The 13,438-nt window shown below is 34.4% G+C and overlaps 1 protein-coding gene across 1 annotated transcript in view; it reads right to left on the bottom strand.

The window, feature by feature from the left end:
* LOC129253854 (kinesin-like protein KIFC3) overlaps positions 1 to 4,501 on the bottom strand; it is a 35,570-nt gene extending 31,069 nt beyond the window's left edge. The window contains exons 1-2 of the mRNA XM_054892284.2: positions 4,182 to 4,501; positions 2,374 to 2,522 (exon numbers count right to left, since the gene is read on the bottom strand). Coding sequence (XP_054748259.2) covers positions 2,374 to 2,397 — 24 coding nt within the window. The 5' untranslated portion in view covers positions 2,398 to 2,522; positions 4,182 to 4,501. The remainder of the gene's footprint in view (positions 1 to 2,373; positions 2,523 to 4,181) is intronic.
* Positions 4,502 to 13,438: the final 8,937 nt, after the last annotated feature.

Here is a 13,438-nt window from a genome sequence, read left to right as displayed (position 1 = left end):
AAAATAAAGGGGAAAATCTGATAATTTGTGTACAAATCAAATGGAGAGTTGTCCACAAAATCAGCCATTTTGAAGCACGTTTGCCAATTTGAGGATCTCCATAGAAAGAAATTACCACAAAACTTTTTAAACGTCCATAACTTGCTTATTTCATAACCAATTTTGATGAAACTTTTTTTTTAATTGCTCCTCTCATTTTACTCTTTCCAATAAGATTGCTTCTCTTTTGGGGTTTTTGGTTTCCTTTAAAACCACACTTTATGGGGTGCCAGTTGTCAAATTATTCACCAAGTGAAGATCATTTTCCAAAGATATCATAATTTGAGAAAATTGGTCTTTATAAAAATCAAATTATGTTAATTTACATAATTTTCAAGTGACAAAATTTGTTCTTTTTCAAATGTAAAACTAATCAAAACTGCAATCAAAGAATCGTTAAAAGAGAATGACATCATTTCTAAAAGTTGGCTCAGATGTTTTACTATACATGTAGGCCTATACTTCCAGTGAACCTTTGATCCATAACTCACATTATGCACATATATCATAATCCATAAAATAAATCCCAAGTGATTTGATTTAAAATCAAAATTCATGATTCTAAGTAATTGATAGTACCCAACTACCCATAATACAACAATTAGTGTGAACTTTGAATACTATACAATGCAGATCAAAATATAACAAGTCACAACTTTACCTAAAAATTGCCAAATTTAATTTTTACAGGCCTATTTTCTGCAGTGCTCAAGAGCTGAAGTAAATGTTTAAAATTAAACTAAGAAGCAACTTTTTTAAGGCTGGGTAATAAAGTGCAAGTAAATCAAGATATAAACACAATAAGTTTGAATAAACAATCAAAGTGTTACATGACGTAATATATATAGACGACGAACAGAAATCAATATTGTCACTTGTACATTGATTTTCTCATTGTATCTATAATCTATGGCGTGCAAATGCCGCTTATTAGCCTTGAAAAGAAATATTGATTGCCAAAAGTATAAAAGCTGGTGTATGTATCTAGTTCAAAACTTCAAACCCACTATGAATATTTATTTTGTACAAAATTATATTTACAACTTTCTCTCATATAGTCAGTAAAATTCTTTCACTTCATGCAAGTACTAGCTAGTATAGCTTAACATTCGATTGCAAGATAGAAACAGTACATGCTCGCTAAAATAACACTTTTCTCTGCATGCCTATTACCAAGTTATTAAGCTAACACTAGCTAGCTCGCTGCAAGCTAGCGACTAGTTAGCGGTTACGTATCATGAAGTTTCTGTGAGGTTACATGTACATGCAGCTCTCATATAATGAATTCCAACAAATTTAACAAAATGAGAACAAACGCCAGAATTTGAAAATATCTGTTAGCTTTATTCTGGGTTCAGTGGGGTGTGTATTGTTTGATAATTACCCACACTTGAAAAGCTCCAATAATTAGCATTTTGGGCAAATTTACACCTATTGCTAGGGTTAAGTAATTGTTTCACATTTTTAGATAATAAGACACAAAATTTCATACATTTTAAATGATTTTGTTCATTCAAAATGGTGTTCTGTCCATTAAAAACACAAAGTCCAAAAATTTTAATATCCAAGGGAGATATTTTAAATACATGAATGCACAGCTAACCAAAAAATGGGGGAGGGAGTGTCGGTAAGTTTAAAGCCATCAATATATCATTTCATAAACTTACAGTTAAAAAAAAACACTTTACAATAATATTAATCATCTCTAGGACAAACCATCGTCAATGGACATAAAATTTAGCACCCATTATCAAAGGAATGCATGCATTATCTGACCTTTCAAAGAGCAGAATCAAGTGCACTTTAAACATGAAATTCTGCTTCCATCTAGGTAAAAGTTTATTCACATTTGTAAATCGGGGCCAAATTCTTTTTTGAGAGCATTTCTTTAAAAATCATAATTTCTATAATATTTTTGACAGAAAATTAGTAATTACTGGGAAATTAACCTAAAAGCAGGCATTTGAAACTATCGCAAGAGTGCTTCAATATCTATGAAAACATCGAAAAAAAATTATATTGATCAAACAACCAATAATCTACAGCATCTCTCTCTTCTCATCTGTTCCACTTTAATAGACAAAATAATAGTAATAGGGACTTATAATTCAATCTTTAACAACATGCCGGATAAGCTTTTATTGGTTTGTCTTTTTTACTATATCTATACAGCATGTATCAAATTAATTCATCAGAGAAGTAACTTTGATCCATATGAAAATAAATATCCACATATCAATCACTTCATGATTATTCATATAGTTTACATCCCTGTATATTGGTGATATGATGCTTAAAAGAGAAAAAGTAATTACAAGGAAATGAAGTACTTACTCTGGGACTAGTATGATGATACATGGTGAGGATCTGATGGATTTCTTAATCAACACTTATTGAAGCCTGACATGCACTTTGAAGATATCAAGTCATACTCGGTACGTTTGTTACCAATACATGTATGATCATCATCACGAACACACCATCTACAAGAAAAATCAAGAATAGGAAATAATGCAGACAGAAAGCTGGACACAAGAATCTGCAACTCAAGAAAGATGAACACGATCATCCTACATGTATATGCACTGGCTATTAGGTTTTTATACATGTAGACCTATAGATATAATAAACTAAATTTTGTTGGCTGACATGCCCAGTAGTAATCCTCAAATTTGCAAGTCCTACAGTACCAAGCCTAGCTACCAAGGATATAGAGTCCACAAATGTGTCATCAATCATGGCGATAACATTGTCGGGTCAGATTTCTTCACTGAAGGCCTACTGATGAAAAGGCATACATGTAGTACATATGGGTTTGCATCCCACTTTCAAACTTGCTTGATTCAATTTATTTTTTAGAATTATGAATCAATACCTTTTATTCCGTAAAAAAAAACTTACCCCGGTAATTCAACAGAATTTAAGGATAAAAAAATTGACTTATAGGCCTATTCACTTGGTCTGGAAGAGTAAATGGTAGCTAGCTAAACATACGGTACATTTAAGAACGAATTGGGTCAAAAAGACGGACTGAATCCAAATCAGTGTTTCCACAGATCCAAAACAAATTTCCAGAAACTGAATGCCAAATTTCCCCAAATTCATAGACATTTCCTTGAAGTTTCAAGATTGATTTTTAACAAAAATACAAGTAGGGCAATAATAAAGCAAGCCTAAATTTGGTCTAAGTGACCAAAATCAAGGAAATCAAAGTCAAGGTACATTTTTTTTGTGTACGCCCTCTTTTAAAATAGGAAAAAAATTATGAAATGTGAGCGCGGAGCGCGAGCAGAAAATTTTGAGCTACATGAATATTAAAAGTTGCTACGTTTAATTATTGTGAATTGTAATTTTTGGATTTCCCAGAATTTTTTCATTTCCCAAACCTTTCCTAGAAAAAGTCAAAATTTCCTGAATTTCAGGAAAAGTGGAAACACTGGGCCAAATGCAATAAATTACAAGTATAAAAATCATGTGCCTAAAGGCTAAAAGTATTCCAACTTCCAAGGATGACAAATAAATTCCACCGATACAGATATCAGACATACATGCACTATAAGTATACATCAAAATACTTTCAAGGTTTTCTTTTAAAATATGGGCATCTTTCCATTTCCAGACAGTGCAATCTATTGAGAGCTGATCGCCAACCCGGCCTCAAGAATTGAGGCGGCTATACAGACGAATCCCCATACAGACAGTATACCCAGTTTTTGTGTGTCCGGACAGGTTGTGTGTCCGGACGATCAATTTTAGGAAGTCATTTGAAAAAAAATCACAGGCGAAGTTTCATCAATTTTTAGTACAAAATGTAGGAAATATTATAGAGAACAAAATAGAAGATGATTACAACTATTGAATTCATATTTTTAGGGTAATCCAAAGACAAAAAAGAAGGCTTCAAAAATATAGTGTCCGGACACCCAACCCCCCATCCTATCCTACCAAGACAAAACTGCACTGTCGCACACACTCGACACTGCACTGAGCTGATATTGATTCGAGACCAAAGTATTCTGCTATAAATTTTATCCTTATACTCGAAAAGTCGAGATATCCGGATTCTAAAGCAATACAATTTGACATGAAACTAATGCGAAACTCATTTACATTTAAATTATTATGATTTGAGAGCTACTTACCACGCAAATAAATATTTCCTTCCTTCGATAGAGTTGGCTTCCAAGTCACCGCACTGGTCTCGAGTCAAATCCTCACGAGTCGAGTGTAAAAGCTCGATCGACCGGGCCGGCCGGTTGCGTTGCCGGTGACACGCACAGGAGATCCTGAGCGTTCCTAGCGATATCGCAGTTATGGAGACGAGACGCTTTTGATTGGAGGCGATGAGGATTGAGGGCAATAAAGAAGCCGGATGTGTACAATACACTGAACTGAAAATCAGTGGTACAATACAGTGGTATCCGCCAGCCGATCACTTTGGAATTTGAAGACGGCATACCTGTATAGGAATCAGCTTGGGGGGGGGGGGGGGATGACCCTTGGAAGCGGGGGTGCTGGGGGTGAAAGCACAACAAAATTTCCTTGAGGTGCTGTGTGTAGTATTCTCCATAGATGTGTAAAAATGGAATAATGTAACCAATATGACTTTCATTTTGTAGTGAAACTTTATTTTTTTGCTTTTCAAATTTTTCTCCAGACCAATTTTACTTCCATTTTGTAGTGAAAACTTTTTTACATGTACTTACCTTTGTGAATGACAATTTCTAGCATTGACCCCCAAAATAAATAAATAAATAAATGAATAATAATAAAAGCGGGGTGCACGTGATCACCAAATAACTTTCCCCGTAATTCCAACAACAAAAATTGATAAGGTGCAACAAATTACCCCTGTGCCTCATCAGTTTGTATTATAGGCCGAAAATTCACAAAATAAACGATGTTTTGAAAACGTAATAAAACAGAATATTGGCTTTAATCAATAACCTAAATTAAATGGGGTCAATTCAAAAGTAAGATAAGCCTAATGAGAGAGAAGTATAAATAATTATGTAGAAATATAGGCCTAAATGAGCTCACCGCGGGTACCCTGGTAAAAGGCCAGCGGATGGCAGTGCAAAAATTGCATAAGACTGAGGGGAATTAAAAGAAGCCGATTGAACAAGATCATTAGGCTTGCACTTTGGTAACATGACATCGGGGCTATTATATAGAAATATACATATAATGACAGCGGTACCAACACTGGGCGAGTTGAGAGTGTAACATACAATGGCATGATTTAGGTCGGTCAAAATAGTGAGATCGATAGAAATGCGCGTGCAAATGAAACAAAACTTTTGAGTTAAAGGGATGGTCCGGGCTGGAAGTATTTATAGCTTAATAAATGGAGTAGAATTTACAGAGCAAATTGCCGAGAATTTTATCAAGATCGGATAACAAATGACAAAGTTATTGAATTTTAAAGTTTAGCAATATTTTGTGAAAACAGTTGTCATGAATATTCATTAGGTGGGCTGATGATGTCACATCCCCACTTGTTCTTTTGTATTTTATTATATGAAATTAGGTTTATTCAATTTTTTTTCTCCCAAGAACTAGAAATTTTGGATTGACAACTGATTTAGTGCACTAAATATTTATTGCTGCAATTTATTTCATTATAAGGGAGACATATTATTCACACGAGTATGAAATAATGAAAAAAATATGATTTTATGTAATAACATAAGAAAACGGAAAGTGGAGATGTGACATCATCAGCCCACCTAATGAATATTCATGATGACTGTTTTCACAAAATATTGCTAAACTTTAAACTTCAATAACTTTTTTATTTGTTATCCAATTTTGATGAAATTTTCAGCATTTTGCTTAGTGAATTCTACTCTATGTTTTAAGATATAAATATTTTCAGCCCGGACCATCCCTTTAAGTGAGAGAGGACCAAAATGAGTGAGTCTCACTCTCAATGAGTGGGAGTTGGGAGCCCTGTGAAGTGGTGGTGGTGGTGGTGATGATGATGATGATAGTGGTGATGATAGGCTGCTGCTGCTGCTGGTGATATAGGGATATAGGCCATCAGCGGCGGAACTGCGTGGCCAGGGGGGAAATTATGCCCCCCCCCCCTTGCCCAAGAGATATTTTGTTAATCGATCATCAGAATCAGTGGCGTTATAGGTAGAGGCAAGATGTCTCTACATTTAAGGAAATGGGAAAATCTAAATTAAAGGAATATATAGGGAGAGTGAGGCGGATCGATCGAGGTATATATACAGCGACAGACAAGACCACAAAACAAAAAATAAATAAACAAAAACACAGAAAAAACGAGAACAATACGGAGGATTGGAATCCCTTCCATGTAGAGTAGGCATAAAGGGGAGGGTGCTCCTATACCTGGGGACGTGGGGGGGGGGGGGGGGCGGGGGTGGGAGGTAGAACATCACCTTTTTATATATTTTTTCCTCTCTTGTCATTTAATATTTCATTTTGTAATTGCTGAAACGCATCAGTATTAATTTCCGGTATCTTTGAAGTTTGATGTATAATTTTTATAATTCTATGGGTTATGGATTTATTGCATAATTTATAATCATGTTTCAAATAATTTGTACAACTTGCTTATGGAATGTGAATGTGTATTTTGATTTGAGAGAATACAATAAAACATCCTTTAAAAAGATTAATATTGCGATGTTAATGAATGGGTTCATTTCAATTAAAAAGTGTTTAAATTGACCCATTATGCATTTTAAAAACAAAAGATTTTCTCGAGCGGTCACTCCGCCCCTTTACGGAATGGCCATGACAAATTCCACTGTTAGGCCTTATTGCAAAGTTTTTATCAGCTGCATCACGAGAGTATGGTTATAATGAGTTACTGATCACAAAATGCCTTTAATAAAACATTTAGGACAGCATTCAGGGGGGGGGGGCACACTAAAAGCGGTATACATTACAAGTTTTTATTATGGCTCTCAAGGGGAAGGGGCACACGGGCCGGCTGTGTCCCTTCCTGTATTATTAAAATTTAAATCAAATTTTATAAATATTTTATTGTGAATGGAATTATTCCCAGAATTTCAATGTTGTCTCATCTCTGAATATGATTTCAAAGATCATTCATGTAAATATTACCCCTTTCTGCATTATTTTCCTTTTAATTTCGATTTCTGTACTATTTTTTTCGGTTTTGGATGTGTTTATCAAACATTGTCTGTGGTGGCCCATGATATATATTAAAAAGGCCCCCTTATTCCCGATCATGGTCCCATCTTTTTTTCCATTCTAATCTCACCTCTCACCAGTGAGCCTGAGTTCTCATTAAACAAATCTCGACTCATTATAATCCTCATTTGCTCATAATTTTTTGGGGTACTTTTGTGAATTTCCTTATTATCTTATACGACTGAAGCAACCTTTGCAACAGACAATAGTCATTGAAAAACAATATTGTGATAGGCCGTCACCAAAAGTGGAAGTACATGTTTTACGAACGCCTGATTACATAGTCCTTGATGTGGGGTGCCTCCGAATTTTCAGCTCATCATCGCTGCGTGCGAAAAAGAAAGTTACCATGGTAACATTATCGACAATTTCTAGGATGAATTAATTACTAGGGGTGTCCACTTTAAAAATCGTTTCGTAGAAGAGAACTGCATGTAGAACAAAAACAGTAGTAGCAAGAGTCAACTGAGATATGAGAAGAAATGAAGAATACAAGGAAGAAGATGCTAGAAATAATAATAGATAGATAGAATGATAGATAGATATAGATATATAGATAGATAATTAGATAGGTATATAGATAGATCATTGATTTGTTGGTTGATTGTTTGATTGATCGGTTTATTGATTGATTGATAACTTGATTGATTGATTTACTTATATTATTGATTGATTAATTTCATTTCCCAAGTCATCCTAAAGTAATTGATTTTATCCATCAAATAGTATGCTTGAACAGGATAACCCACGAAAGCTCAGAAGCTTATTTCCAGAGATATAAATGGGGAGGAGAAAAATAAATCACCCAAAACACTAAAAAAAAACTTACAGCGGAGAAATCTGTACTTCGATATCATTGCATGGACACCTGCATTTTTATTTTATTGTCATTTTTATTTTATTGCTATTCGATAAGCATAATATATAAGCATGCTCTTTCATAAATGTTTTGTTTCTGGAATCATTGTATCGTATTTTCATGATTTTTGTTGAATTTGACTTTTGTACATACTAAATATATATATAAGGATTATCAATTTCAGAGAAAAAAGAGTGAGTAGAAAAGCAAGAGGTTAACGGAGTTTTGTAGGGTATAAGAGGATCGAGGTCCGAGAGAGGAAGGGTTAGAGACGCAGAGGGAGGGCTGACATAAAACTATTTTGAAGGTAACAAAATATTTGGCTTTAGTTACAACTTATGACTTTATGTGGTGTATTGAGCCAAAATTATCAATGGGGCCAGATTCGGGAATTTGTGAAAAATATATGCAAGGGAGAGAAGTGAATGGGCAAAATTTGTGACCTTTTTTATGATATAAAATATGATTCTGGGATAGATTTTGACTATTGAAAACTATCATATTTCACCTTATTACCCCCTCTTTTTTCCATTTTCTCCCTTGTCTATACACGATAGTATTTATTGTCAAATGATTTCAATAAGTGCAACATGTGCATTCTGAAAATATGAGCGAGCAAAAATTTCAGCATTTTTATGACACAAATCCATTTTGTGATAGATGTTCACATTCAGAAAATAAAATATTTTACTCTTCTCCGTTTCCTTTTCTCTTTTTTTTTCTTGGTCACAACTTTTTTTTTTTTTTTTTTTTGGGGGGGGGGAAGAGCCCCCCTTCCCCCCTTATGTACGCCCCTGCTAATGAGCAAATATGCTAGATTTATCCAATTTTTTTTCATGGCTGCATCTGCAAAATCTTGTGAATCAGATTTTTTTTCTCTAAAAATGTATAATCAAGTCAAATTAAACATCATTGCACCATTGGACAGAGTAAATGTTCCTCTTTCATATTAGTCATTTATTTTGTATTGACTATTTTGATAAATAGTGAATTTCAGGCATGAATTTTCTTCCCCTGTTTTCTTTTGCAAATCATGCAAAACCTTTTATTTTGAGTCTTAAGTTAATAATATCTATATTATCAGAAGCTGGAATTCTGTACTTTCTCACAATGTCACTCTTGATATGTGGCAACTTTTAATTGGGTCTAGATCACACTTTTCCCACCAAAGTACAAGACCAGATTAATAACATTTTGGAGTAGCCTAAAATCCAGAGTCCTGGTTAGCTGGATAGGGTTTCAAAACAGCTAGCAGGTGCAGGTAATTTGAAGAGATTACCGCATGGGGACGCAGGGGCCACGGAATGGTTTTCAAAGTGAGGGGGGGGGGCTGACCAAAATATCACAATCATATGTAGTAGACTTGTTAACTGCAAAAAAAGGGGTGAACGCTGCATTTTTTAGTACAAATGTCCCACTTGGCACAAATGTTCCTTGAGTCAAAAGAAAAGGATTCATCCAAAGAGACACGCTGTATCTATGCAAATAAGCAAGTAATTTGCATAAATTTGCATATTATGTCGATATAGTAAAAACAAGTATTTCAGAATATATTTTTAACCAGAACTGCCCTAAAATTGGAAATAAAGACTTAGGGTAAGAAAGGGAAGAAAATTGTCATAAAATAATTGGGATATCCTTGTTTATTATTACCTAATTTACATAAAATTATGCAAATTATAATTTAAAACAAAGTATTTTTTCATGAATCCTGAACTGTTTTCTAAATAACAGCAATTAATACACAATGTCAACATTCTACATGAAAGAGAATATATTAGCGAAAACATCGATATGCTTCATGACAGTATTAGTGTCTTAATTTGCTTAGAAAGAGGGCAAATATGTCAAAATGTATGACGTGATATTGCGCTAAAACGAGACCAAAACAACCTCTATGTCACAGTCACACTCACGAATCGGACAATAAAGCGATCAATGGTATGTCATTCGAGATAACAAAATCTCAACACAATAGCTTCCATCGGCTTCTCGTATCGCTTTTGTTGGTGTGTCTGCCACACCGTAATCTATGGTATATACGGGCAAAATGCATTTCGGTATCGGTAAAACACTATTAATTTTGTTTTATTTGTTTCTAATTTGTTTCTCTTGGAAAATTTACAGGATACATTGCTTTGCAGGTTACTGCTTTAATGAAGCTCTGGCACATGAATCATGACGAATGTACCCCACCTCAATCCATATTTTAACTTTGTTAAAATATATATCTTTTTGAGACCCCAAAGTGGCAAAACTGCATTCCCCGCGGCATTCCCGCTACTTTACAAAACCAGTTTGAGTTGTATTATCGACTTGGAAAAGACAGATGTATGAGACATCAGTTAACATGTTTCCAGAAGATAGTTTTTTTTTTATTTAAGCCTACGTCCATGGGAGCCCTCCGAATTTACCCCATCCCCTCTATGTATTTCGACACTAAATAAATAAAAAATATCGTGTTTTAAAGCCACCGGCAAGGCAAATTGCGTTTTTGGTATAATAAAGCAACTTTTATATCTATATTTCATATTTATCTATATTAATATTATTATTATCATTAATATTATTATTATTATTATTGTTATTATTATCATTGTTGTTGTTGTTTTGCAGTTTGTAATAATGCTCTAGCACAGTAAAGGCTATAACCCAACAGGAGCATGCCTAGGATATCCTTTCCCCTTTTGGTTTTATGTATTCAAAAATAATTTATTGTCTTTAGAACTCATATCTTGGAATAGATTGAGGTGAAAATACTCTACAATTGACATGTAGAAGAGCTGTGATACATTGAAGAAAAGCCACACGTAAGCTCTAAAATACCCCTTTATTGATTCCACTCTATATTAAATTTAAATATTTTTAGAGTCCATTCGGAAGAAAGATACATTTCTACTACACACAGTAAAGCCTCTTTACTTTCTCCTCTTGAAAAAAAAAACATAGAAGGCATTGTTTTATATCGCATAAAATAAGTTCGTGTACATGACGGTGGCCTGTCGAAGTTGCCCAACCCTTTATTTTGTTTTGACAATATATATTTAGAATATCGTCTAAATGAAGCCCTCATCTGGAAAAGGGCACTTATTAAAGGCAGCATCTACATTATATAGAGGATGCCCTGGTACTTGGAAGCGGGGGCTGAAGCACCCGCAAGATTTTTCTGAAGGGGGGGGGGGGGGGCTGTGCTGCGTGTGTTATTCTCCATAGACAGCACCCCCTCGAATTCCGGCAGATGTGACAAAACGAAAAAAAGAAATGTTACCAAAAAAACCCCTTCATTTTGTAGTGCAATCCATTTTGTTTATTTGCTTGTTAAATTTCTTGATGTTAATTTGAAAAGCAAAAAAGTTTCAATGTAAAATTTTGGTCCGAAGAAATTTAACAAGCTTCAGCCCCCTCTTCCCAGTGCCAGGGCTTCCTCTATATAATGTAGATGCTGCATTTAATAAGTGCCCTTTTCCAGATGAGGGTTTCATTTAGACGATATTCTAAATATATATTGTCGAAACCAAATAAACGGTTGGGCAACTTCGACAGGCCACTGTCACGTACACGAACTTATTTTAAGAGATATAAAACAATGCCTTCTATGTTTTTTTTTTCAAGAGGAGAATGCAAAGAATATAAAAATATAGATATAATAGTTGCTTTATTATACCAAAAAACGCAATTTGCCTTGCCGATGGTTTTAAAACACGATATTTTTTTATTTAAAGTCGAAATACGGAGAGGGGATGGGGTAAATTCGGAGGGCTCCCGTGGGCGTAGGCTTAAATAAACAAAAAAAAACTTTCTTCAGGAAACATGTTGACTGATGTCTCATATTTTCTTTTCCAAGTCGATTATACAAGTCAAACTGGTTTTGTGGCGGGAATGCCGCGGGGATGCAGTTTTGCCACCTCGGGGTCTCCAAAAAGATATATATTTTAATAAAGTTTAAATATGGATTGAGGTAGGATACATTCGTCATGATTCATGTGCCAGAGTTTCATTAAAGCAGTAACCTGCAAAGCAATGTCTCCTGTAAATTTTCCAAGAGAAACAAATTAGAAACAAATAAAACAAAATTAATAGTGTTTTACCGATACCGAAATGCATTTTGTACGTATGTATCATAGATTACGGTGTGGCAGACACACCAACAAAAGCGATACGAGAAGCCGATGGAAGCTATTGTGTTGAGATTTTGTTATCTCGAATGACATACCATTGATCGCTTTATTGTCCGATAGGTCCATGGTGTGACTGTGACATAGAGGTTGTTTTGGTCTCGTTTTAGCGCAATATCACGTCATACATTTTGACATATTTGCCCTCTTTCTAAGCAAATTAAGACACTAATACTGTCATAAAGCATATCGATGTTTTCGCTAATATATTCTCTTTCATGTAGAATGTTGACATTGTGTATTAGTTGCTTTTTTTAAAATGCAGTTCAGGATTCATGAAAAAATACTCTGTTTTAAATTATAATTTGCATAATTTATGTAAATTAGGTAATAATAAACAAGGATATCCCAATTATTTTATGACAATTTTCTTCCCTTTCTTACCCTAAGTCTTTATTTCCAATTTTAGGGCAGTTCTGGTTAAATATATATTCTGAAATACTTGTTTTTACTATATCGACATAATATGCAAATTTATGCAAATTACTTGCTTATTTGCATAGATACAGCGTGTCTCTTTGGATGAATCTTTTTCTTTTGACTCAAGGAACATTTGTGCCAAGTGGGACATTTGTACTAAAAAATGCAGCGTTCAACCTCTTAACAAGTCTACTAATGGTAATTTTTACGATCTTGTACACAGTTTTGGAAAAAAGTGGGGGGGAGGGGGCTGAAGCCCCCCACTTCCGCAGCCCCTGGGGAGTGTGACATTGGAGGTGTCCAGCATGGAAACTGTTGGAAATTGGGTGGGTGTGTGGTCTCTTTGACCAATCAGAGTGCAGTATTCTCATTTTCAAGCTGCTTTGTCCTTGGCCAATGAAAGTATGATCTTGACCAATTATAACCAATTCTTATTTTGAAACATATATCATTTAAAAACATACATGTTCAGCTTTATCATGATATAAAAATCATTGTGGGCTCAAACAAAAATAAAGTGTTAAAAGAATAACTTTTGTTAGGTAAAAATAATTATTTACTAGCCTGTTTTAGATCATAAGTTGCACCTACATTACAAAATCTTTAAATAAATTCAACACATGACCTGAAAGAATGATTTTTCTTTACAATGAAATGACACCAAAATCATTAAATTAAATATATATATTTAGAGCAGCAACCTTTCTAGCCATGAATATCACTTGGATGAAAAATGATACTTTTTGAGGACCTG

This window comes from Lytechinus pictus, chromosome 2 (genome assembly GCF_037042905.1).
Source record: "Lytechinus pictus isolate F3 Inbred chromosome 2, Lp3.0, whole genome shotgun sequence".
Lineage (NCBI taxonomy): Eukaryota > Metazoa > Echinodermata > Echinoidea > Temnopleuroida > Toxopneustidae > Lytechinus > Lytechinus pictus.
The sequence above is the reverse complement of the archived record's forward strand: the minus strand, read 5'-3'. Positions and strand labels throughout refer to the sequence as shown.